Raw genomic sequence first — 27,699 nt, 5'->3', positions numbered from 1 at the left:
CACATAAAAATGAGGAATGATCAAAAGCACTTTGCAAACGAAAATAAAATTCCTCCCCACACACAGTAAGAAAACGTCTCTCTGGCTTTAAAGGTTCAAGAATGCTCAGTTTTCCCTCTGCAGGATTGTATGAGTGGTCAGATAGATCAGCAGATGCACAAGCATGCCCTCACTCACCTTAACCCTGTGGCACTTTCACTTGAAAACACACATATTCATGCACTTCACCTAGCCAAAGCTATTCCTTTTCCACAGCAAACCAGGTCAACAAACAAAAAGCAATTATGTTGGGCAGCTGCCGCCTGGGAGTGGGTAATTACAGTGTGGTGTGGACAGCTTCATTCTAAACAGGTACTAAAAGCATCATCAATCATCTGCATGGTGACGCCTCGTGACTCACGTGACTGCTCGCCGCAGGGAGATGCTTATATCTGATTGGCCAGCAGAAGAAGTACTCACAGAGGTCAGTCAGTCAGCTGAGCTGACCTGCCAATGACCTTGTATCACTTGACCTCTGCAGGCCTAGAGGTCAGGACTTGATATCAGTTGGAGAGTGGGTCACAGAGAGAGGGAGGGAGAAGACAAATGATACGGAGTACAATTGCAGAGGAATGAATAAGAGGAAAAAGAGAGAGAGAGGGGGAAAAAAATGAAGGGGAACGAAGATGAAAAATAAAACCCTGCCTTGGTGGAACACCTGGGTCCTCCCTTACACGCTGCCTGTCCAGTGGAAATGAAGAATATTATTAGCCGAGCTGTCCTGCATACACACTTAGAAAAAGAAGTATTAAACTGTTCCATTCCTTCTTGCCCTCATAGGAAGTGTTTTAACACATTTCTTTCCTTAAATTGTTTTTAAAGGTACACTCTATCCAGGTGAAAGACACATATTAAAAGCACCAAAGGGTGTATATAGGCGCATGTAGGGCCAGAAATGTCTCACAGGCGACAATTTTTCATTCCTCCTGTGATGTCAGTCAGAGAACTGCTTTAGTACGGTGTGAGAGTTTACTAAATGATTTCATTTGCTATCGTATTCAGTGATCACTATGCGATATTTTCAGAGTATGGTTGGTAAAGTAAAACAAAAGGGCATGTTTTTTGGTAACCTTTTTGTAACAATTACAATCCAACTTTATTAAACTGTATTACAGTTTCACATTTACATTATTGAGTTCTTGCAGTTATTAGCCCATTTAAACCAACCCCATCAGAAAATCCAAAGCTTGTAATAAATGAAATGAAATTTACATGCTCAGAAAAACAGGGTAATTTTCTAGTCACTGGGTTAGTATTTCCAAAGATATACCTTTTATGATTATATTAAAGGTACAACATGTACAGCACCACAGAAATAAATAAAATAAAAAATAAAAAAATATATAAAAAAATATAAAATAAAAACTAATGTGTATATTAAATTTAAGTAATAGAAACAGGGTCATCTTGCGCCTTTAAAGATACTGGAGAAGTGGTGACTCAATGGGTTACTAATTAGAAGATCAGGGGTTCAAGCCTCAATGCTACCGAAGTGCTGCTGTTTGGAGCTTGATCCTCTCAGCTCCAGGGGTGCTGTACCATCTCTGACCCTAGATTCCTAACAAGCTGGGATATGGGATATTTCTGTAATGTGTATATGACAAATAAAGATTTCTTCATCTTCTTCTTATAAAATAAGAGTCCATAGAATTTTCCAGCTTGTAGAACCTTAGAGAAAAACTGCTCTGCTACGTGAGTGGTTTAGGAGCTCAGGTTTGAAATGATTGATGATTTTGGTGTATTTAGAAAAAAACAGCATAGATCAGCTTTTAAAAATCCCAGAAAAAATAGTTTATAGTTATTTCGTATAGGCTTTCAGACATTCCATTGCCCGTAAGAACTGCCCATTTTAAGCCATAACATGAGCATTTCTAAGCCAGTTTGTACGCTGAGGTTGGAAATGATGATGGTGTGGGTGCAGCCGTCTTCTCCGCAGTGGGAAAGATGGAAGATGTGTTCGCACTAATGGCTGTGCAGAGACATGTTTCGATTAGAGAAAGTTCATGAACTGGGTTTCCATTGAGAACAGAGGCAAGATAGACGAACAGAGCACAATGGCTTATCTGAAAAGACAGAGGAGAATCTTGACACACCACCTGCCTGTTCCTCTCCCCTCCCTTCTTCTCCTTCTCTGTCATTCCCTCTCCTCTCTTCTCTTCTCCTCTCCGCTCCTCTCCTCTCCACCCTTCTCTCGTCTCCCCTCTCCATATGTCTGTGAACGCATTGCTATGGCAACGACACCCAGGGCAGCTTGGGTGGAGATCGGGGGATCGCAGCGATGACTTCAGACAAATAAGCTCAGTTGCTCAGACTTTCAGTGGAAACCCGAAGCCGAAAAACCGTCAGTGTGTGCTTGTTTGTGCTTGTTTATGCTTGTTTACACTCCTTTATTTCCAGTACTCATGCATGCCATGTCTAAGGAAAAGAAAAAAAAGCACAAATGCCACAAAAATGTGTTGAATCAGCCTGAAAAGCAACCCAATAGACAGAATTTTCACGCTATGCCAAGAAACATCATTTTGTGTGGGCTCTGTCATTCCTGACTAAATTAGCATTGTATAGTTCAGTTAATGCTTTATGTTTCAGAGAGACGCTGAGGAAGAAAAGGCAAAATGTGCTTGTGTGTGCTTATTCGCAGTCTTTTATTTACAGTATTTAGACATATCATATCAAAGCAAAAAATAAATAAATAAATAAATAAATAAAAACACGTAGTAAAACACACCCCTGGGAAAAAAAGCAGAGAGCTGCAAAAATGTGTTGCCAGAAAGAATCTAAATATACAGACATCTTCCACTGTAAAATTCAAACAATATTTTGGATGGGCTTTATCACTCTGTATTTTTTTGCTCACAGTTGCTAATGAAGGATGACCAAATTTATATTCTCAATATTTTCTCTTGATGCTTTTTATAACAAAGGCACTATCATACACACTGAAGTGAAACTTAAGGACAGGCTGATGATTCTGCTTATAAAGATTTGCTAACAGTAAACAATCATAAGTAAAAAAGACTTGACAAATGACTACAAAATCATGGGATGAATATGTAGTAAGCATACCATAACCCTCACAATCACTAATTATTTTAACAGAAGGGATGGTGTACAATTTTGTGAAAGTGTTCCTTTCATCAGATCATGCAATATTTTTGTGAGATATTTTTGTGTTCATTATAGTGAAGTGCATATTTGCAAATATTGTATTGTAGTGCCTGTAATGTATTTTAATTTTTCTGACATATGATCTGTGTGTCCCTCTGTGTGTGTGTGTTTCTGAGGACTGCATATGAAGTGTTTGTGTAATTTTTTTCTTGTTTTTATAGTAGCACTGACTTTGCAGATATGATGCTTTTTGCTACTAATTTTATGATCTGGTGTGTAGTTCTAATGATTCGGTGCATGCAATTGGTGCTTCAAATTGACCTTTCTCATATTTCAGGATTAATGTTTTTTCCCCCATTAGCCACATTTTGCTTGGGTACAACTTTCCAGAGGACAGTTTAAACCGCAAGAGTCGGCAGAAGTGTGCCGTGGAGGTCAGTGCTGCTTCCTGAATCCAACAGAAGGCCGTCTTCAGTTTGGGCTGTGATGGAGAACAATAAACGAGCTCACCACAGACAGCGTAGTACACACTAACCCAATATCTTTAGTCCCTCATTTGAATGGTAGAACCTCATATATTGTAACCTTGACACAGTTTCTACCTCTCTGACACAGTTTCCCCTCCATAATAATCTCCTTCTCCTTTCTTGCCTCCTTCCCTCCTCCCAAACGTCCACATTCCCAGAGCCCAGAAGTGCTGAGTGCTGTTGTTTGCTCTACACACAGATTTTTTTTTTTTGCTGAGCGTGTAAGCTGTCCCCAAACATCTGTTCCCGAGAGTCATGTAAAGCAGAGGAGAAACAAGGGCTCTGAGACACACATGTACATGCTCATCCCATCATGGGTGTTGCATCTACTTCTTTGTGCAGCCATTGACAACAAACAAGTGAGTCTTTATTTTAGAATGCAGAGAAAGAGATAAAGCATCAGGATGAAAACAAGAGTGATAAAGAGATAGCGAGAGTGTTGGGGAACACTGTGCCGCTTAGCAATAAGCCTTTATTTGGGGAAGCATCCATTACATTTAGGTACTGCAGTGAAATACGGAAAGGCTGTTATAGAAGCAGTGGCATATCCCTAGCTCATGTTGATATTACTTTTAATTTACATGAAAACATCTTATCTAATGCTACCAGATACAATTTTGTTCAAGAAGAAAACAGACAGAAATGTTTGATTTGGGAAACTTCCCTCCTCACAAGTGCACTGAAAGGTTTGACACTAAAACAAAATACATAAATAGAAAATATCTAAATACAATTTTATATATATATATATATATATATATATATATATATATATATATATATATATATATATATATGCAGTATTACACATTCATATATATATGAATGTGAACTATTTAAAAGATTAGACCTTATGTATAAAAACAACCTCAAACCAAAGCTCTAATAAATATGCATCTGCACTTGTTGTGTTTTATTGTAGTTCTGACATACTGTAGTACCTAGGTTCATATAGGTTTCATTTATTTGCTTTTTTTATAGTAATTTATAGTATTTACAGTAGTTTTAGGAACATAGACTGTAGTATTAATTGCTCTGCCCTTTGTTTATTGCTGGAGTTTGACAATGTATATTTTATGCAGGCAAAATTTAACCACATTAATCCACTCTGTACTGTTTTATGTGTACACAGGCTCAAAGTTCTGGACAGTGACCTTAATCTTAATTGCTCCAGCTGGATAATGAACTTTCCTTTCCTTCTTGGTGAAAAATTATATGCATATTCCTTAAATATATAAAGATATGAACAAGGCATATTAGATTATAGTGAATTGAGAATTGACTAAGAATTAGTGCACCTATAATCTTTTATATGCATAATAATATTGATGTAGTAGGCGATGGTGAAATTGAGACATTTTTTATAGGAAATGACATTACAAAGTTGTGAATGGCTTTAATATTGTACTTCTAATCTTTTAACATAGATTTGGATTGAGCTGGATTGCAAACTTAAAAAAACTAAACGATTAAACAATATTGTGTATTCTGTTATTAAGCTGCTTAATAACAATGAGCTATTATTATTATTATTATTATTATTATTATTATTATTATTATTATTATTATTATTGTTGTTGTTGTTTTTGTATTGTTGTTGGTGTTGCTACTTTTTATTATCATCACAATTGTTTGTGTGTGTGTTTGGATAAAATTAAATATATTATGATTGGTGATTAGTGTATTTTTATATAATAATATATAAACCACATATTATTATTATTATTATTATTAGTAGTAGTAGTAGTAGTAGTAGTAGTATCAGCATTATAAAGTTTTATTACTATTAGGTTTTATTAAGTTACATTCAAAATTTACTTTCTTTATTACTTAATTACTTAATAAAGATAATAATAAATGAAGTTCACAACTTCTGCATTATAATGAGAAGTGTGTGTGTGTGTGTGTGGCGGGGGTGAGTGTGTTCCCGAGTACAGTGTAGCAGTGCGGTGAGGTTGCACGAGGCACGACGCTGTCACGTGATCCATTCAAAAAACGCGCCTATGTAAAGAAAATAACCTTCATTTACACATATTTTTATTGTTTTTACGTCACACGTGCTTAAATAATCACACACACATAGGTAAAGAACAGAAGCCGTCTCTACTGAGCTTACTATCTTCAATTTATATATATTCTGACATGCAGAAAGTACTATATTGTGAAATTTTGCGCCTAGTCCATATCTTTTATGTACGAAATATATTCATATTTAGGCTGTTTTTCAGCGAGCAGAGGAGTAAAATAGTAACGTTTATCGACTGAAATACAAACTTACCATGCTAATGCTACTGTTTGTATAGGCCTCTCTGGGCATAAGTACTGTACACAAATACAAACAGCGGCCATTATTTTGGTAATTTTGTATTTACCTTTAAAAATACAACTGAATATTTCATACAAACTTGCTACTTGCCCGTAAAAAAATACATTTGAAATTTCATGCTGGTCCCTGATGTTTTGTCCTGGCAAATGCTTGTCTGCTGTTTATTCGTAAATTGGACTTATTTGTTATTTTGCACCAGCATCCATTTTCATGCATTTTGAAAAAAGTTTACATTAAAAAAAGTATATTTTATATATTTATAGTGATATCTATCTATCTATCTATCTATCTATCTATCTATCTATCTATCTATCTATCTATCTATAATAATAATAATAATAATAATAATAATAATAATAATCATCATTTAATACCTTTAACTTTAATTTGGCAATTTTAAAAACCAATTCAATAAATTATTATTATTATTATTAGTAGTAGTAGTAGTAGTAGTAGTAGTAGTATTATTACGTATAAGAGTTTTATCAGGTAGTTTGTCTTGTGTCGCAGAGTGGACTACTCCAAGGATACGGAAATTTGCAAAACTGAATAACACACGGGCTTCAATAAGTTAGCCACTGACCGGGTCACTGCTGTCCTGAAGCCAAACAGGGGTCAAGAGGTGAAAGGTTGACTAGAGAGTAAGTGCATACATTAGCAGCCGGGGCGGTCGAGTTGAGCTTTAGTTGGACTAATATGACAAAAAAGAGCCAAAAACAAAGGCGTCTCGATACTACCGAACAAAAACGAATTTGTCTGAAATTTGTTTGAAAGGGATAAAATTATACAAATGAATTATGCAGCGAAATTTTAGCCTTGTATTTATTCGCATGTTCGCATGTAAAGTCTTGATTATTTGCTCTCAAATCTTTTTTAAACTTGATTTATCCAAACAATTCTAAACATCACGCATTGACCGTTCGGTTGTTTGTATTTATTTAGAAATATTTTATCATATTTAAATAGCCAATTTTCTATCAACATTTCTTATTTAACTGAGAAAGATTTTTGTTTTTTCAAAAAAGAAATACTATCCCCTATAAAGTGTTAATAGGCTATAAGAATCTTTAATATTATTTTTATATATCCGTGTAAAGCTGAGTAACGTTTAAGGAAAAAGATTTATAGTCTCATAAAACGAACAGACAATACAAAAAAAGCTTTTAATGTCAGACGCATCACCAAACATAAACGGTCGTTTCCTTTCTTAAAATATTTATGATCAATCTTGTTTCAGTCTTCTGTTTTCAACTTCTCGTGTTTTATTACAAAGGCAAGCATCCTGTCCGATCAATGTCAAATCAATTAAAAGCCAATAAACCCAGTGGTCAATAAATCTATCAGCAATAATGATCTCTAAGCCACATGTAGCTAGACTTGAATATAATCCAAGCGATAATTTGAAGCTTAAAATCTCGTTGAAAAATAAACAAAGAGAGAATGTAGAGCGAAGCTCAAAGTGTAATATTTTACAATATGGACATTGTTTATAGTGTGTGGTGTTTTTTGAAGGACTAATGTGGAAGGCTTAAAGTAGCCTTTAACTCTTCTCTCTTTTCTGAAAGTGCACAGACATGCTCCATGTCATCTAGATGAAAAGTTAGTATGGGGCGGTTCAGTTCAGCTTATGGCCCTCGATTTAACCCATTCTCTGAATAAATGGCTGGAAATACGCGACTTTAAGTGGAGGCACTTGGTACGTTGACAGCGTTTAGCCATTATTTAGAAAGACGAGGAGCACTGACTTGCAGCGCTCTTTATTTTGCAGATAAAAGCACTGGCACCATGAACATGACACGTACAGCGTGTAGGCCTACAGGCGAAGACAGTACAGGAAATAACCTGGTGTGGACTCTGTGTGTGTGTGTGTGTGTGTGTGTGTGTGTGACTTTAGCGTTAAAAGTCTCTCCATCGACATAAAAGTTTAGTTTACTTATAAATGTAAGATATTTGAGTTGTTATATAAACCTTCTAGGATTTTTTTTATTTGCTAAGAAGCCATTTTATTGCATTATTATTATTATTATTATTATTATTATTATTATTATTATTATTTTACATGTATCTTTAAAAGTTTTATTGCATTCTAACCTAACATCGAAGATAAAACCAAGAACGATACATTTTCTTGTCACCCTTTAATATGTAGCCTGTAAATATGAACATTATATATATATATATATATATATATATATATATATATATATATATATATATATATATATATATATCATATATATATAATTTCCATTATTATATATATATATATATATATATATATATATATATATATATATATATATATATTATCATCATCGTCATTATTAGTGATGGTGTTATTGTTATTATTATAATTAGTAGTAGTAGTAGTAGTAGTAGTAAATGTCGTATTTAAAATAATAAAGTGCAGTTGTGAGGGAAGACTTCAACAGGTGAGGGAGGTAAGCAGACATGCTCGCTGGGTTGGAGAATACTTACAGTGGATTTTCATTTTCATAACCATAATCTTATCTAAAATGTTCCTTTTTTCCCCCAACTTAGCGATCCTTTATCCATCATTTGCCCTTTCATAATGTCGGCGCTTAATGCGCGCAGGAGGGGGCAAGGCGTATAGCTCCCGAATATTGCTAACAGCAATGAAATGAATACTAACTCTTCTCTGAAAGCGCACACGTGTCCGCTGTGCTCGAGTGTAATTCCAGACAGCTTCCTAGTCCTGGAGGTGTGTGCAGGAGCCGCTGCGTTTTCTTCTGTTTCATTCGCCTGTTTTGGAACCACACTTTGACCTGAGCCTCACGGAGTTGAAGCGCGTTCGCGATCTCCACCCGCCGCGCGCGCGTAAGGTACCTGCTGTAGTGGAACTCCTTCTCCAGCTCAGTGAGCTGCTTTGTGTTAAAGCTGCTCCGGGACACTGGATGTGGACTGTCCTCGCTTTCATTCCGTCCAATGTCCGCTTTCATAGATTGGAGGAAATTCTGTGCTCCGGTTAGATGGGCTTTCCCTGCAGTATAAAATAAGAGACATTTTATTTGTTTGTTTGTTTGTTTGTTTATTTATTTTTGGCGTCAGGAATTTTCGATGTCCATAATCATGCAGCCAAATATTCCACTGAGAAAATACTGATGTTAGAGTTACTCAGAACTTGAACTCCGAGTCCTCTGTATGGACTTGGCGTGCATCGTGTACGAATGTTCTGTCTAGGCGTGAAGGCGATACATTTAAGAAAATGGTCACAAAATAATCATCCTAATTTATAGTACATCTGAATAATTTATTTGGGATTTGGCTTGTTTACAAAATGATCAGGGTAGGACTTGGCTAGCTCGAACAGATGGCAGGAGAATTAAAGCAGGTCTCTAATTGAAGATCAGGTCATCATCCTGCCTTATGGTGAGGATCAACCACACATATTCAAACCATCATGTACATCCACAATTTTCTGTTATTGTTTAGAACTACTCATATATGCCACACTCAAAATGCAAAAAACATACGGACAAACATTTCACCAACAAATGCAACAGATATAATGAATTAAATTATTGGAACATTTAACTTTGAATGTATGAGACACACCAACTGTCCTGCTTCTGTAACAAAATGAACTAAGAACTAATGGAGTGAACCCTCTATGACTTGTTTCTACATTTATTTTATCAATAGACAACATAGCTTTTATTATTTTTCTTTATTAACCTTTATAAAATCATCCAAATTAATGATGTCATTTGATGATCCATTTACTGATTAGTTTCCTTACTTAAATCCTGAAATAAAACATGATCTTATTTAAGTAAAATATAGCTCATTTTTCCAGGCTAAAAATGCCATGCTAATTCTTTGTAAGCCAATTGCAGTATACGTAATTTGCATCACATTTTTTCTTTTGCATCTGTAGCTTACATATTGAGGCCAGGTTTTAAAAAGAACCACAGTTCATTGTGAGACATTTTGCCATATTAGCCACTTGCCATAGACTTGTTATTTTCAAATACTGCATTTATGACTGTTACTGTTGGTATGAGATTTTTTTTATTTGACCAGTCAACTGTATTTATGAACTATTCAATTTTGTCATTTGAAGCCTAGTCATTTTCATATTCAGGGAGTCTGTAGGTACTGTATGACTTAAGACACATGGTGTCTTAAGATTCATGGTGTTTTTCCCCTAAGTGTTCCAATTACTGTGAAAAAAAATATTGGTGTACGTATACACAGAGACGAAGTAATGCTACTGATTTTGACCTCTTCAAGAAGAAAGGTCAGAGCCACGTGTTCATCAGCATTCTGTTTGGTGGGTCTTTTGGGTGTAACTACCTCAAAGAAACTTACCTTGAATAGGGATTCAAAGCTTTATTGTCAGAAGATTTAAGCAAATTTGGCTTGCACTTAGGGCCCTTTATGGTTTTTTAGTTTATCCAGTTTCAACCTGTTAACAATTTGTGACTCTACAAAATAAGCAACATAATAAAAAAAGTTATTTGATTTTTCCCCTGTTATTTTGGTGGCTGTTAAAACTATAAGCAACAGAGAAAATAAATGCTGATTCTGTACCCGAGAGTGATTTCATCAGTTCTTATAGCCAAATGAGTGCATTTGCATACACTATTGCAATAACCCATGGGCTTGAATCAACATATAAAGCAAGTGACATCAGTTCTGGTGAAGTTAAAACAGTTTTCTTGTCTAACTAGCAAGCCAAATACAAAGCTTAAAAAATAGCTGAAAAGAACCTCTCCATAACAATGGATTAGCTTAATCAATTACTGAAGTTCACTAAACTTTTTTATCAGCCAAAATTTAGACTAATAAGCAATATCCAGCTGAAATGTAGAATAATTTATGTTGCTAACAAATATTCACCAGATAGCACAAAAGACCTCAGGTATATAGGTAGACAGTCTGTTACATCAGCTAGTCTGTTACATTTACTTAATGTGAAACATATGTATTGAGTTATAAGTATAAATTGTATATAAGCTAAGCTTTAATTTTCTTGGACTGCTAAAGCCACACTTTAGCCTGTGGTTTGATCTGTGTCTACAGCTGGATTTTCCTCAGAAGACTAAACATCTTCTCCCTGTCCAGCTATGTAGCAGTTCAAACAAGCTAACAACTGATCAACTAACAACTATAGATAACAGAAAGACTAATTATACATTTAAAATAATTTTCTTTCTTTGTTGTTTTAAACTTGTACCCCAAAGGATAGTCTATATTACTTATGACAGTTGTAGCCATTAAGGTTTTGACCGCTAGTTAATATATTTAGCTAGTGCATTATAATTGAGCTTTTGGTGGCTACCATCGAATTTGATGCAGGATATTTGGATAATCATGTTGGATATGACTTTTTTTAAAATATAGGATACTGTAAATATACCAGTTAGAAACAAATTTGTATGTAGATAATTTACATTGTAGCCGATGACTAGTTAACTGAATGGGTTGATGACACCTGAATAGCCACAAAATATGTAAGCATGCACAAACTAGGCAGTAAAACAAAGCCATTTTGTGGAATCATTTTAGGAATGTAGCAAGTGATGAAATAACAGTTAATTATAATTCTGTTATTATTGCTTATGTAGACTAGGTGCAAATCCAGGCAGCTAATATGCTGCTGAACACTCATTCCAGTCTGACATCTTTTGGGTCGAATTTTCAGTTCACAGTCATTTAAAGTGTGCATCACCTTTTAAGACCCATCTTCAACTGTGCCAGAATGTAGACATTAAAAGTGTAGATTAATTAGATTAAAACCCTGCTTGTGGAATTTTGTGTCAAAGCTTAGATCTAGAAAATAGAGCTTGAGAAAGGTTTTGATTAAACCTCTGAGGTCATTTGATTTGTTTGTTGAGTCATTAGAAAAATGATCACGATACCACTTAACTGGCAGCTGATGGTAGAATTAAATAAGGTTTTTCCTCAAATACCTTCAGGCAACCTTTACAGCTGCAAAAAAAAAAACATGCCTGCCCCCCCAACAAACACATACAGACACACACAGACACACACTACACACACACTCACTCTCTCTCTCTCTCTCTCTCTCTCTAACACAAACACACACTTGGCCCTTTCTGAAACAGCACTGTAGTGAAATATGGATTGTCTATGACAGCTCTTGGCACTGTTGAAGGGTCTTTGTCATTTCAGCTAAAACAACTAAAATCAAACTGTGTAAATAAATAATTTATGAACAAAGATGGGATTAAGGTCACCTCTAACTGTCAGGAACACTGAAACATTCGCTTTTGTTAAAAAGGGTTCTTTTAAAAGTTGCTTGTATAGTTTAAAAAATAAAAAAAGAATTTGTCTGTAACTAATTACAACAGAAAAATGTAAAACCCTTAAGAAGGAGCCCTTAATGGTTCAATTTCTATCTGCTGAAATCTAAAAAAAAAACATTTCACATTTAAATATTAAGAATTTCCTTCTGAAAGGAAAAGCTTAAAGAAATCAAACTAGGATTGATTTGGAGAGGCTCATTTGGAGATGTGGGATAGTGATGCCGACTAACCCCGGGTGACCGGAGAAGAGAAAGCAGCAGAGATCGATCCAGATTGCCTTAGTCATCTGGACATCCAACCCACTGTAATTCAGGTGCTGTCAGACCGTAATTGAAGGATGGTGTTGTGGGAATATGTACAAAATGCTGAAGGATTCTGTTACACAGTGTTGAGGCAGGCTTTTTGCTGATCCACAGAAATAATTTCTATGCACACACACTTATTAGCCACTTTAATAGAAACACCCTATACCCCTGCTCATTCATCAATTATCCAATCGTAAGGAAAATACATAAAATCATGCAAATACTCTTCAAGAGCTTCAGTAAAACTTTACATTAAACAACAGAATGAGAGAAAATGTTAACTCAGTGATTTTACTGTGACATGGTTGGTGGTACAGATAAGCTGGTTTGAGTATTTCAGAAACTGCTGATCTGGGATTTTCACGCACCAATTTTTACATACAGTCTCAAGAGTTTACAGAGAATGGTGCAGAAAACAAAAACAACATCCATTTAGTGGAAAATCGACAAGTGGAAATACTTACTAATAAGAAAGTTCATAATCATTAGAGTTGACAATAATGTTATAGTAACTTAAAAAACAACAACCACCAAACACCACGGCAAGCAGAAAAAAATCCCAGAACACACAACATGCCAACCCCTGAGGCGGATGAGCTACAACAACACAACAAATCTGTCAGCCAAAAACCTCACAAAAAATGGACAGTCAAACTTTGGAAAACCATTACTACATCACTATATATAAGCGTACAAAAGTTTCCAATATATTTTGGTTTAAAATATGGTGCTGCAAGACAATAGTCATCAGGAATTGCTCCCTATCATGTAATGTGCTTATGAGGCATTGTGTTTCTTTAAAAACACTGAGCATTTTTTTGGCCTAGCATGCAGACAATTTGTAAAACAAATATATACAATTTAGTACAAGATATAGTACCATTTATATTGCTTTGGTTCAACAAAGAATGTGCCGTATTTTTAAATAGGGCAAAAAAATCAACTGCAAATGAAAGGGCTACTCAGGGAATGGCAACAGGACATTTATTATACCAATTTCTATAAGCTCTAATGCATTAGATACTTAAATATTTCACCCCAGTAAGTATGTGTTGACAGAGTTGCAATCATACAACTAGACATAAACCACATTCTTTCTCTCTCTCTCTCTCTCTCTCTCTCTCTCTCTCCCTGTGAGGAATGCAGTTACAGACAAAACATACCTGGAATTCTCACCACTTTTGCGGTTTTCGTAAGGTAGATCAAAATGACAAGTACCAGATGTTCCTGCACATCAAGCTAATCACAGGCTTTTGGCCTTGCCTCCCATCCCAATTTCCCTGCCCATTTTCCTGACCATAATCTCGGGGCCACACAGCTGCACAAGACCTTTGGTCTGATAGATCTGTCTGTGAGCTAGTTAACATCATCTGGGTGGCCTAGGAGAGCATACTTCATCTTGGGATATGGAGATCACGTACATTGTATAATTACTAATAAATGTAAAATACATTTGACAGATCATGTGTCATTGCATGGGACATTTCACAGAGGGAAAAGAAAACAAAGGTAACTCAAACCACAATGCAGGTGGATGTATTTAATATTTCTCTACAGTAAAGGCTAGGGTTGCATTTTGGAAAGAGATCTTTGAGAATGATGTCCTTTTGGAGTTTTTAGAACAGAAAATTGATTGTTAACAGTGGTTTTGTATTAAGCACTGGGATTAGGAAAGTTCCTCTGGACTTTGTTTGGCCCTTAACAGACATGGAGCTAGGGGGAGCTGGACTCCCTTAAATAGGCTCTTAGCAATTTAAAGGGATATACTATGAAATGTAGTTGAGGGGAAGCAGACCCACTAGAGGGTATGAGTGCATTATAGATCATAATGTCTTTTTTTCCTTAAACTTTCCAATAAAGGTTTTCATCACTTGTTTTTGTTGATGCGACATCTAATCTGGAAAGTAATGACTCAAACATTGCCAAGTGTGTAGATCTCGAGTTTGGCCTTAGGTAGTCTAGCACTCACCACTTCCTCTTGTTGGATCAGTAGAGTTGTAGTTCACTCTAGGTTTTAATCTTTGTATATGTGGCAAAGCCATTCCATGTGGGGAAAAAACTGTTTATGTCTATATTACTGATACTGATTCATTTCCACATAGAACTATATACTTATTATTCAGGTTTTTCAACTTGACTGATTCAGAACTTTTTCTTTTTAAATCAAATAACATGCTAAAAGTTTTTAAGGGTGCTGAGTTAGAATTCAAGATAAAGATGTGGTACATACACTGAATCACAGGCCTAAAGTTTTTTTTACACTCCAACTTAAACTCACAATCTCTGTATAGGTTTCTTGTTAGGGAATTAGAGAGGTCTGCACTGAATGTCTGCAGTGTTGCAGGTTATGGTGTACAACCAACAATTTTATCCATTCTTACAGTTCACAAAAACTTACCAGTGATTGCTTGGTTGCGCTTCACCTTCATCCATTCGAAGATTTTTTCTGTCAGCCTGGCCTCGTGAAAGTTGGTAGAACCAGCATGTTTGGTGTTACTGGTATCCATTAAAGTGAGATGATTTCTTGGGTCATCACAAGAGTTCATGTTAAATACGCGCGCGTTGATTGGGTCGAGCTCGCAACACTCTCTTGTGAAAGTGTGTAAAGAGGGAGAGAACACTGCTCCGGAATCGGCCCATTCAGTCCGTAAGGGTGGATCAGAGCTGGAATAGTTTTGATCTAGAGGTCTCATGTCCGGAGACTAGAGCGAGCGTTTCGCGCACGCACCAGTGCCAGTTTCTGACTGGAACGCCGACAGGAAATGTTCTTTTAGCTTGATTTGAGTTTGCTTGTGTCCGATTCCTGACGCGCTGTCTTGTTTGCCCAGTTGCCTTTGGTGAACCCTGTGTCTCTATCACATGTAAACTCTTGGTAAGTAGTCATGACTGCATTCCCCTTGCACATGCTTCCTTCGACCGCCGAGCCTAAATCCGATAGTAACCCTATCTACTTTGGAAACACGCGCCGCGTGCACCGAGCCCACACACACACACACATACACACACACACGTTCGATCAGTGATTGATGGGTATGACGTGCCCTCTAACTCGTGGCCAATAGACGGACATCTCCTTCGTCTGAATATTTACTAGCCGAAGCAAGCAAGTTTCGACCACCTGGGAAGGTCATTTCCGAATCAGAATTCAGAAGTTGATCGAGTTAACCTTTTTTTGAAATAACCATGCTTAAACTTTTCAAGGGTCATGAGTTAGGATTTAACTAAAAGTTTTGGAAGGTGTACAACCAGTAAAATTTACAGGCCCAAAAGCATCAACTGTTATCAACTTTCACTCCTCATGTATCACCACATGTTGTTTACTGGAAGAAATGTAACGTTTCTTGGAAAAACTTGAAGGATTTTACATGTCTGAAGAGAATACAAACTTTAACAGAATACAAATTTATGTTGTTAAGATTCTTCATTATGTACACATTAACTTGAGAAAAGCTCAAGAATATGCTCTTGTGATTTTCCGTTAAAATATTTTAAACCATACACACACACACACACCACACACATGCAAAAGTTAGTAAAAGTTAAGCAAAGTACAGAAAATTACTACAGAAACAGGGTGTGTTTATGTATTAATAAGCATACCATTTTAAGGCCCTCACAAGGATAATAAGGTGTGTGTTTGTGTGTGTGTGTCATTTATTAAGCAAAGTGATATGTATATGTGTACATACTTTTGTCCATTAGTACTTAGTAAGGCTTGTAATCCAAATAAAAACAGATGTTTGCTTTGAGATGTCAAATAATTTAAAGTCAAGGATTAAAGTCTTTAGCCTAGGTCAAACTCATGAAATAAATATCAGTAGTCACAGATTTGGTTCTTATTTATGATAATTCTGTTTTTTATAGCCCATATGAGTTAGATTTCTGTTCATGATAATAATTTATAATTGAGTAATTGAAGCCAGGTAGCTACACTATGCAGCCATAACCGATCATCAAACTCTATATTACATCTTCTCAGAAGTATATATTAGAGATTTTTATCTGAAATAAAAGTGTAAAATCACAAATGACCTTCACTTTAACTGACTGATTTTAAGGTTCAAGGTTGCTCATCATTTTTTATTTTTCCCTTTCTGTCTTTTAAATAAGCTAAACATGTTGCCCACTTGATTATGGTGTGTGATGCTGTGAGCCATAAGCAGCTGCTGCTCGGAGGTCATGTACCGGTCAAATGATAATTAGCAGCTGCCTCCCATATCAGAAGGAAGAGCTGCTTTTCTTATTAAATAAAAAAAAATGAAGAGTTGACAGATGATAAAGAAGGCATTTTGTGCTTTGTTTAAATTTATACAAGTACGTTGAATTGAACACTTTACTTGAAGAAAGTTACATTAAATGAAAGTCACAATGGGAAAGAAGTGCAGAAAGCATTGCTGTAGGGATCTTATAAAAAGAATTTAGTTTTTACTGAATATAAATGACTACACCTATTGTCCAATCTTACAGATAAAGAAAGAGCCATCAGTGATTTTTTAATCCAGAGAAAAGTCAATTTCTATAATACAATATTTTTTATATATAGTGATTTTAATCTATGATGTACATGATGTACTATGACTTTTTATGTAAAAATCTAACTAAAATAAGACAATGACAAATAAATATAATTTAGTGCTGGAAAACAAACTTGAAAAGAAAAGAAAAACAGATAACAGTGCTCACTGTGGCTATGCAAGTTCAAGTGCAAGGTTTTTTTTTTTGTTTGTTTTTTTAAAAAATTTTTTTTTATTATTGTTAGTACTATAATTCATGAATGTAACTCCATTAGTTATCTGTATCAGTTTACAATTACATTATCCCATAATTTATGCATATTCTTGTAATTTGCAAATGTGTAGATTATGAAATTATTCTTTTTGCAACTCTCATTAGTCATTATCCCATTATAGCAAATATCGCAAATGATGCAATATTATAAAACTTTCAACAATCTTATCATCTCCCCCTTGTATTGATGGCAAAAACTTTATTAGTACAGACACAAATCAGAGAACTGCAAAGATGATTTTCTCTCCGGCATAAATCTTTGTCCATATATTAACACTGAAATGGGAAGCCGTAATCCTATTTTAATAAACTCTGCTTTGACTCACTCTAGAATAGCCTGCTAGTCTCTACAAGAGCTGGCTATCAGCTTAATAATGTATGCAGCCCTTCAGCAAATTAAAGGGGGGGATGAAAATCACACACATACATGGACACTCACAGTAATATCTAATATCTATTTGCAAATACACATACCTTCAGCAATATGCAAACAAGAAAACCTGTTTAGGGTTCCCTTTTATTTTGCATTTTGTATATCTGCTTCATTTGCTCACCATAGAAGATGTATTTTGGTAATTGTCAATAACAGTTATAGTGCACAATTTAATTAATAAATAAATTAATTAATTAAAAACCAAATATATTTCAATAATTAAATTAATTTTCATTTATAGATTAGCATCATTTATGATTTATACAGTACACCATCTATATGAACTGCTTTATTGAGCACAAGAGGAAACATCCACTTATATATTTAAAAAAAAAAAAAAACCTTACTATTGCCAGGCAGTGATTAAAAAACTATTGAAAATAATCATCAGTGTATAGCAGTGCTCGTACAAGCCCAGAGATATGGTCGCAGCTGGAGGAGTTAATGGAATTCTACAGGCAGCTGAATGACTGAGTGCAATATATCCCTTCCCTCCGTACATTTGCATGGTATACTTATCCATCTTTATGTCAGCTCTGGGGTTACCCAAGGTTCACGCGCTAGCTTGTTTCTCTCCTCTCCGCTCAATAAATAAATCTCTGCAGCTCTCTGTTTACGAGCTGAATATAAATTTGTTTGCAGTCGATTGCAGACCTGTGTGAAGGCATTAGAAATTGTATTTCTGTAATGGCTTTCAGCAGACAGTGTGTGTGTGTGTGTGTGCGTGGGATGGGTGTGTGTGTGTGTGTGTGCTGAGCTGTGCTGGGGAGGCAGAAGTGCTTTGCTGGAGGATGAGAAAAAAACAGGTGTGCATATGCTAGTCTGTTTTTCTTTTGTGGCAAGAAAGTGAGAAATTCCCTTGTTGCTCATTTAAATTATTCTATTAGTATAGTGAAAAGACACAGAATTCATTGTGGTAGAATTAGAATGTGCCTCATCATGGGAGAGTCATGAAATGTGCACTGTGTGATTTCTTGGTGACTTGTCGATATGTCATAGATAACGTCCCATCACTGTGACCTGAAGCATCATATCCAGATCATTTCACTACCTACTTTTGGCACCTGATCTCTAAGGACTGAGTCAACCAGCATAGCCCTGTACTGACCTCGTCACTCTAATTATTTCTCCTCTTGGGGCAGCAGAGAAGGCCAATAGAGAGGCGCTGCTGACAGATGACTGTCAGCGCAGGCAAAAAGGTCACCGCCGTTAATGTAGTGTGGGCTTGTCGCAGATGATTGGTTAATGCTGGGCAATTTTAGGCGCCTGCACCCTCCTCCTCAACAGAGACAGAGGCTTAGGGAATATCACTGTTCCGTACAGGGAGGGAAAAGGGAAGAGACTGAGGGAAGCCTCCAATGCATTCTGATAGCATCAATAGCGCTAAGTAATGAGAGTCATCATAAAACCGGATCTTTGTTTCTGTGTGATTTAGCCTGATGCCAATTAAGACTGATGTCTCTGACAACACAAAGTAAATGATTTCAGGATTGGTGGTCACATCCAGAAACTTAATCAGGATGTGTTGTGAATAATGTACTGTATATTTAGCAATGTATTATCTGTTTCACTGTAGCTCTGTCTTTTCCCACACAATACACAATACATTGTTATGAATGTAAGGTTGATTTTATTGTGTCTAAAAAATAAAAATGAAAACCTTTCATTGCCTTGTCTGTTAAATTTTGTGCTTTTTATATGTATCTCTTACCTGGAAATGTAAATAGTATAGTATAATATAAAAGTACATTCTATGCACGTTAAACACACCGATGGTATAGGTGTACGCTTGTGGGATCACTTCAGCAACAAGGAATAGTACTGCTTAGCACTGTCTTTTTTCTCAGAGTGTATACCTCACATATTATGACTCTTCTAAGGATATGAATGCTTGGATTTCTTACTTCCTGCTTGAGCTCAGCAGGTCGTAACCCAAACACAGTGACAATAGGCCATCCGTCATATCAGCACACTCTGCGCTGTGTTTCCGGAGATCCTAACCATAGGATATTAACAGGGTTAAACATGTGCTGGGAAGCAAAGATCTTGTCCTCACACAGCCATATGCTTCTCCGGCATATTTGAAAGCAAACTGTGAGGCATTTTTTCCATTTGTGTGAGCAGTAATTTTATTAACTGTCTCTTTCTTTACAGTGGTGATTTGGTTGTGCAGTGCTTACGGTGCACAATGTAGTTCATTTAAAATATTTTTTGTATTATGTTCATTATGAAAGGAATGATCTGCTCAATTAGTGTAATAAAATAAATGTTATTGTATCCCTCACTGTAGAAATCATGGGCTATATTAGGGACAACTGAGCAACAGTCATCAGTATGGCTCGTAGTTCATCACCGGCAATCACCTTTAACTGAAGCACTTTTAAAAACTCATTGATCTTTATAATGCGGCGCTTTAATATGACAGTAACAGTTGTACGTGATGCAGGAAGTCAAATTGTCGAGATTGATGAGTGCTAGCAGGTGAGTTATAACCCATCTACCTGAGTGATGCTTGTGCCGCGTTCCACACCAGCAAGCAGACAAATAAATAAAAGCCATAAAGGTGACACTGGGAATTGATACTTAACAGTCCCTCTGAGCAACAAGCACTGAAAGCTGTTTGGCGAGTGGTAGAGTGAGAGTGAGAGAGACGAGGAAGACAGAAAAAATGAAACGGGGTTAACGGAAATGAATTGAATGGATTGGCCTACACTCACCTTGTTTATTATAATTCAAAGGGTCATGTGCAATGTTTGTTATGTCTGATTGCTTTTGATTACACAATGCAGACACACTGTAAGTCTTTTCCTGTACAGTTAATAGTGCAGGTATTAAGAGACCTACTAGATGAACCTTAATAGCAATTTAAACAAGAATAGCTCAGCCACATGGGTTGATCTCCACTTCTTCTAATTGGTACCTCGAAAGGTATTTCATTATAATTCATTCCATTTTATACTCCAATTTTCAAAAGTGTAGTCAGCCAGGAGATATCTGAGGACAAAATGTGAATTTTAATGCCTGGTGGACCATCTGTTATGCTAATTGACTGTAGAATGAATTGATTAGATCTAATTTCCAGATCCTTAACTAGATTGTGGGATTACTAACTAAATCTGGATTGTGATGTATTGGTGATGTCTTATTGGTCCTATGGTGCAGGCCACGATGAAGTTGTTGCTCCAATTACTCAAAAAAAAAAAAAAAAAAAAAAATTCCACTGAGACCTTATAAAGAGAGTGCTCTGTAATTTCATTTCATTCTTGGTCCAGTAAGTCCCAGAAGTTCCTTTATGTGGAATGGAATCGTTTTTTGGGGTCTCTTCAGGGGCTGGGATGCTCAAAATGTAGTCTTCCAATCTCTGTAGCTGTGGGTATTAGCTCAGTCTGTGACATTTATTGCTTCTAAAATAACATAGTAATAAAACAGTCTAGGAGTTCACATCATTAGCTGAGAAAAAGTGAAAACCTAAATACATAAAAGGAAGTGGCATAAGATATGGCTGGAAAGAAACTATTAACCAATTAGTTATCTAAAATGAATAGGTGAATGTAAGTAATTGCTTTATGTCAATAAATATTGTATATAGCAAATAGAAACTGATTATCCCTTTCACAAAATTGCTTCTGATATTCTACTGTAGCTGTTTATTGGAGCTGGGGATTATTGTGCGTCTCTCTCTCTCTCTCTCTCTCACTCTCTCTCTCTCTTTGTGTGTTTATGCATGTGACACACACACACACACACACACACCAAAAAGACACACACAAATTTCCATGTGGTTGTGTGCCTCTCTGCAGAATTTTTTTCTAATATGCAGATATTGTTAGTACATTACTGTGCATACTAAGTGAAAAATCTCTTTGCAGCTGCTTTTAGAATAACATGAGTTATTATGTGCAATGAATTCATAGATCATAGTAATCAAAAAACAATATTTTAAGAGAACATTGTACATTGATTGCTCTCAGGGCCATTAATATATTTTAAAGAATTGTGCAGGCTTGTGGCGTGCTATAATTCGGTTTTCCCACATGTATTGCAGTGTGAAGAAATAAGCTGCATAACATAATGCAGGCCTGCTGTAGCTGTGTGCACTGCAGAGATCTAGTGGAGTTTATGCTTTGTAGATCTGAATGTCCAAAAGTAGGACTGTTATATTGGGTAAGCAGCCATCATGATATCCTTTCTGATCTTTGTCCAGAGATCATGTAATGCCATTTAATGCATCTATAAATCAACTGCGATCAGTCATCGTGCACAAGAATGTAAAGGATTCAATGTGGCTTCCATATGTTTTAGCCCTTTTGTTCAAAGATCTAGTTTGTAGTTAAGCATTGTCCCTGGATACTTTTTGATACTCTCTCTCTCTCTCTCTCTCTCTCTCTCTCTTTCTCTCTCTCACTCCAGCTGATTCTCTTAGAATTTATTATCCTGGATTGAACGATTGATTTAGGCATGCAGTGGCCCTATTATGCTGCTCTCCTATCTGAAACACCTAATTGATGCCGTGATATATCCGAATTAGGCCTCCAGTTCCTAACAGTCAGACTTCCCAAATACTGTGATTAAACAGAATGTCAGATAAAACCTCCAGGCTTGTTGTTGGTCAGTTGCTGGCTGTGAAGTTAGAGATGGCGCCCTGGGATTCTGCCCAGATGTGTATTAAATACATAAACCCACAGTTCTAATATGCAATGTGAGTCAGTGTGGTGTTTTTCTGAATTCAGAATCGCATAAATTCAGTGCAAAAAAGCTGTACATTTATATGTACCTATGTTTCCAATCCATCTAAACATTCTATAAAGTGTTCACTCCTTTTAGTCACGCAAAGAGGCCACCGGGAGGCCAGCTCCTGTTTTGCATAAGGAACACTGCTGTGTGGTGATGGATGGTAGGGATACGATACAGCAGGGACGTGCACACTCTACCCTCTATTCTCTAGCAGGCATCAGACCAGAGATGTAATTAATGCTTATTTTTAACGCAAGCATTAAATAAACCTAAACAGTGAAGTACAGGATTTAATCAAGTGCTATTATTTACCAAACCTTTGAAGTAAATTAACTGCAAATTACCCATAAAAGTGAGAATCCTCATCATCTATGTGAAAAAATCGAATATCATATGTTGACCAGGCTGATTCAAATCACTGAGGTCAATTAAGCTCGAATCAGAAAATGATTTATGGCCGAGCATAAAAGAGGACTAAAGGTAATATTTCGAATGAGTAGATGTTTTTGCTATTCCTTGATTAGTTTTATAAAAATGACTCACGATGACACCTTAATTAAACACAATTAATCAAAATGAGCTATGGCCCACGCAAACCCCAGTGCAGCGCCCACTAGCGTGTCCCTCTTAACACTAATGTTGAAATGTATGTGAGAGAGTATATTGGAAAAAACTGAATATAAATTTCTTCTTCTTCTTTTTAATCTGGTAGTGTGTCACTTCACTTATTGAAGAAGAGCTGGATTGGAATTGGGATTGGGAGGGGAGAGAGGGGAGGGTGCAAAAGGGGAGGGGGTAAGCTGGCAGCGATGATGCCCAGCGGGTTCGCCACTTGGGCGGCTGCAGCAGTGGAGAGGGAATGAGAAGCCTTGTCTGGATGATTAATGTTAGTAGAGTGAGAGGTGGGGGCGGGGGAGGGCACGCTTATGTAGATTGTTTTACAGAATACAAAAAGCACTGCTGCTGGATGCTGAAAAACTTGAAAGTTCACTTTGGGCAAATACACAACCCTGTGTGCACCATATGATGTCACTCAATCTCATCAAGATCATTTAAAGGATGTCTCCATATTTATGTGCAGCACAACCACAACGTCTATAGATTTTGTATACATGCATTTTTTCAGTTTATTAAAGTGCAATTATCACAAAACAAACAATAAACACAGAATAAAAAATGCATGATTAAAATCTACAAGGGCAAAAAACAACAACTGAAAGAACACATTCCTTCCATTCTGACCTGTACTGCATGCTCGAGGGAATTCCTTTTTAGATATTTCATCATGATTTTTATAAAATATGTTTAATGGCTACTGATAACGAGACTAACTTTGTAATTACCAAGTTATTACAGCACATAGAATAGAAAAAACAGGAATAAACACAGAATGTTTCACTGTATCTAGATGTGTGCCTTCGTCATCAAATGTCTATTTAGCATGGTTTGACCTGCTGATATTTCACATTAAAGTTTAAAACAGCAAATGTTCTTGTTAATGTTTGGAGGATCCTTGTGCCCCCCCCCAACCTATTTGAGCTTGGTAGATAAATTCTCAGAAGTGGGCTCATGTCCATGTTTAATAAATCTCTTTACTTTCCACAGAGCCTGCTACAACTTATCCACAGAGGAAACCCTCCCAGCTTTACTGCATACTGGCTGATAACGTAATGTAATTCTCCCCTGGCTTTTTGCCCATGAGAGTAAACTTGGCTCTCCAGCTCTTTTAAGTCAATGATCTGCCTGTAAGTCAGCTTCTGAGGGCAACAAATCCTGCCTCTTCTCAAAGTGATAGCAGCTGTGAGTGATGTGCCAGAGTATGGCATGACAATCCAATCTCATGTGAAATCTGTACATATTTTAGAAAGTAACAGTGATTTGATTGGATTCTGTATGTATAAAGTTTTCAAAAATGTAACTGCTTTAACCCACTTTACCTTTTCTTGATTTGCTTAGTAGACTTTCTTGTAATTACAAATGGTGTATAAATATGGGTAAGGAACTAAACAGAAGCATTGAAGCAATGGCTAATTGTAGATAGGAGCAGTCACATGTATGAGAGTCCAGAAGGTGCTAGGGTATAGCCTTCATCTTGCTGGTGCAAACCGAAGTCATGCCCTGAGGCCAAATTTGAAGTATCATGTCTGGGCACAGGCTGAGGTGCATTGCTGAGGTCTAACACAGTGTCTTTAACAGGTGTAGCTGACTTTGTAAGCAGGAACCAGTCTCTGTAAAAAGTGTCTCCATAACCGCTTTGAGTGCAGTTCATGATCGGCTGATTGAAGTACTGGAGGTTGTTTGAGGCTGTAGCTGTAATGTCCATTGCACCACTACTACATTCTCCTGAAGATTGGACACTTAAAAAGGATGGCCAAACCATTGCTTTTCCCTTGTGGTCCTTCTTGTACTTCATACGGCGGTTTTGAAACCAGATTTTAATCTGTCGGTCAGTGAGCTTGAGCAGTGACGCCATCTCAAGGCGCCGTGGGCGACACAAGTACGCACTGAAGTGGAACTCTTTCTCAAGCTCCAGCAGCTGGGAAGAGGTAAAAGCTGTGCGTATACGCTTCCTACTGGAGCTGCTGTCATTCCTTATTGCTGGCTCTGGAGAATCCAGATCACCACTGTCATACGGTGATGCCCCTGGGAAAACACAGAGTAGTGAAGATCGAAATTACATCCTATCATGGAATTACTGTTTAAACCCCCTTAAAATTCTCTTTCATTTATTTGAATAGTCTCATTTTTTTCTGAATTTAGTTCCTTATGTGATATGATGTATTTGAAAACAAAAGTGCAATGCATTCATCCATAATCAGTAACCGCTGTATCACGGTCAGGTTCACAGTGAATCCATAACCTATATCCCAGGAATACGGGCACAATGTGGGTGAAGACACCCTAGTTGGGATGCCAGTCCATTACATGGTACCATGCACACACACATGCACACCTGGTCTGCTTTTGTGCAGGCACACTCTAGAATAACCCACATACCAGCATGATTTTGGGAGGTGGGAGTAAACCGGGAAGCCAGAAGAATGTGACACAAACAGGAGGAGAACAAGCAGAACTCCAGACAGACAGTAACCTGAGCTCGGGGTTGAACTCGTGGGCTCTGGAGATCTGCTACCTGCTGTGCCACTATTCCCCCCTTTGCAACACACAGTTTATGAATTTCTTAACCATGAGAATTAATTACACACTGAAAATCATTTAGTCGAAAAGCCATGTTTTGGTACATATTTATATATCTGTAGCTTGGTTTTCCCATTAGTCTAAATTACCTTCATGCACTAACTCCACAATATTATAATGTCTAATCTAATCCTGTAACTTGCAGGACTATTAATATTATAAATGTAATAAGCTAGCTGATTCCAGGACGTGGAAAAACAATGAGCCAGAAAAGTCTTGTGTTTTTTTTCCCCTTTACCACTCTTTATTATTCATCTTCAGGGGTAGAGCTTATTAAGTTAAGTTTTCTACTCTGAACTGGAGGAGAAGCGTTATGTTCTGCTTTAACATCAAACAGCAAGCCGTGTCATATCTTTTCCCATATTAGTCATACTGAAGACTTCTGGCACAGTCTTGCTCTAAATGCTGCAAACTAATGACATCACCAGGCTCTTAGACAACTTGTGTATATCTGAGAAGACCTGACCTGTGTTTTTTTACTGTGCAGTGAAGAATTTGTGCTGATAATTCATGTTGAAACAGGCTGAACAGCCTGCAAACTTACCAGGCCTGTGTGCAATTCCCACTATGCAAGTTAAAGGTAGTAATTTCCATAAAATATTAATTCCCGTGAAAGTTCTTGCATTGTTTTCCCCCTTAAAGTTAAGCAAATCCAATATATTCATTACTATAACATGCACAAAGAAAAAACTAATCTTTAGAAGGGGAGCAATACTACAAATCAAAATCTTCGTGCATTTCAGAGATGTTTAATAATTGTGTTTTTAATTATCCCAGGGAGTAAAAACACTTAAGCATTCCATCGTTTCTTAATTACCGCTCTCATATACCCTGCTTTAGACATATATTCAAACAGTTTTTTTTTTCCAAGGAATAAATCTCCAAGTTTCTGAGTTTCCTGAACAATAACTTAAACTAGTTAGTGGAACTTATTCCCCTTGTTGGTTCCTTATGAATATAAACATGTTGACTATAAAATGTAAATTACCACAGCTTTTGCTGTTGTTTTTTTATGCACTGGTTTTATAGCCCAAGTGATATTTTTCTCCATCTTGAGTACTTAACTTTGCACAAGCTAAAATTCTAACTTCATGTAAATTATTATTGATTGATGACTAAGTATGATTAGAAATTTAGTATGTAATTAGCTTAATTGCATGTTGTCAGTTAAGTAATGCCAGAGGTTAATTGGAATATCATACTGTCAAACTAAACCTGTTCTATTTTCATTAAAATGGTTCATATATTATTTACATATACTTCAGGAAAACATCTATTCCTCAGCAAAAAAAGTTTTCAAACCTGATTGGCAAGAGCTGGGTCTATCAAGACTTGCAGTGGCAGACTGCGTCTCTCTCATCCAAGGGTACACATTCTTGAAGAAGAAGCCTTTAGTGCTTGTTCCATTTATTTTCACTGACACGTCATTGCCCTCATTTTGGTCCACCTGGCTCATACAGTGAGGTCGAATCCCGCTCGTGATTCGGCTGCCACTAGCACACGTCGCGTGCGGTTTCTGAAGAAAACTATAGTCTTGCAAATCCCACGTGTGGCCTACAGCGTGACCTGCTCCGAGCGCGTGAAGGTCGAGTGCAGAACTGCCCTCCTGTATAACACATGGATAACATTGTTGGTCCACAGAGCGGAGATACTGATGCTTAAAAAGTGTTTGGGGCACGTAACTATTATTATCAGAGTGATATAATATCGCTTCCATTTTGGAACGCCTCTTGTCTAATTCTAATCATTAATCTCGAAACGACATGTAAAAAGTAGTCTACACTCACTCGGCATTTAATTGCCTAGGCGATGCGGGTGAAGCCTGGAGTCACGTGATGCCCCAACAGCCAATAGCGCGGCGTCTTGGATGAACCCCGAGTTGCAAAGTGTCTGCGAGCAACTTCTTGCCGGAGGAAGACACCGTCGCCGTCTCCATAATGCTCTCTTGTTA

The 27,699-nt window shown here is 36.8% G+C and overlaps 2 protein-coding genes and 1 long non-coding RNA gene across 6 annotated transcripts in view; 1 reads left to right on the top strand and 2 right to left on the bottom strand.

Annotated features, from left to right (window-relative positions):
* LOC131366299 (uncharacterized) overlaps window positions 1-5,340 on the top strand; it is a 36,320-nt gene extending 30,980 nt beyond the window's left edge. For all 4 annotated transcript variants that reach the window (XR_009206788.1, XR_009206786.1, XR_009206789.1 and 1 more), the window contains one exon: window positions 3,506-5,340. This is a non-coding gene — a long non-coding RNA (uncharacterized LOC131366299). The remainder of the gene's footprint in view (window positions 1-3,505) is intronic.
* Window positions 5,341-8,318: 2,978 nt separating this feature from the next.
* Window positions 8,319-20,964, bottom strand: hoxc1a (homeobox C1a). The gene is given in 3 exon segments (XM_058410497.1): window positions 8,319-8,998; window positions 14,994-15,380; window positions 15,383-20,964. Coding segments are annotated over 3 exon segments (858 nt in total). The 5' UTR covers window positions 15,501-20,964; the 3' UTR covers window positions 8,319-8,645.
* A 2,688-nt stretch (window positions 20,965-23,652) lies between these two features.
* On the bottom strand, window positions 23,653-27,699 carry hoxc3a (homeobox C3a). The gene is given in 4 exon segments (XM_058409735.1): window positions 23,653-25,193; window positions 27,051-27,354; window positions 27,581-27,589; window positions 27,592-27,699. Coding segments are annotated over 4 exon segments (1,002 nt in total). The 5' UTR covers window positions 27,685-27,699; the 3' UTR covers window positions 23,653-24,597.

This window comes from Hemibagrus wyckioides, linkage group LG15 (assembly GCF_019097595.1).
Source record: "Hemibagrus wyckioides isolate EC202008001 linkage group LG15, SWU_Hwy_1.0, whole genome shotgun sequence".
Taxonomy (NCBI): domain Eukaryota; kingdom Metazoa; phylum Chordata; class Actinopteri; order Siluriformes; family Bagridae; genus Hemibagrus; species Hemibagrus wyckioides.
The sequence above is the reverse complement of the archived record's forward strand: the minus strand, read 5'-3'. Positions and strand labels throughout refer to the sequence as shown.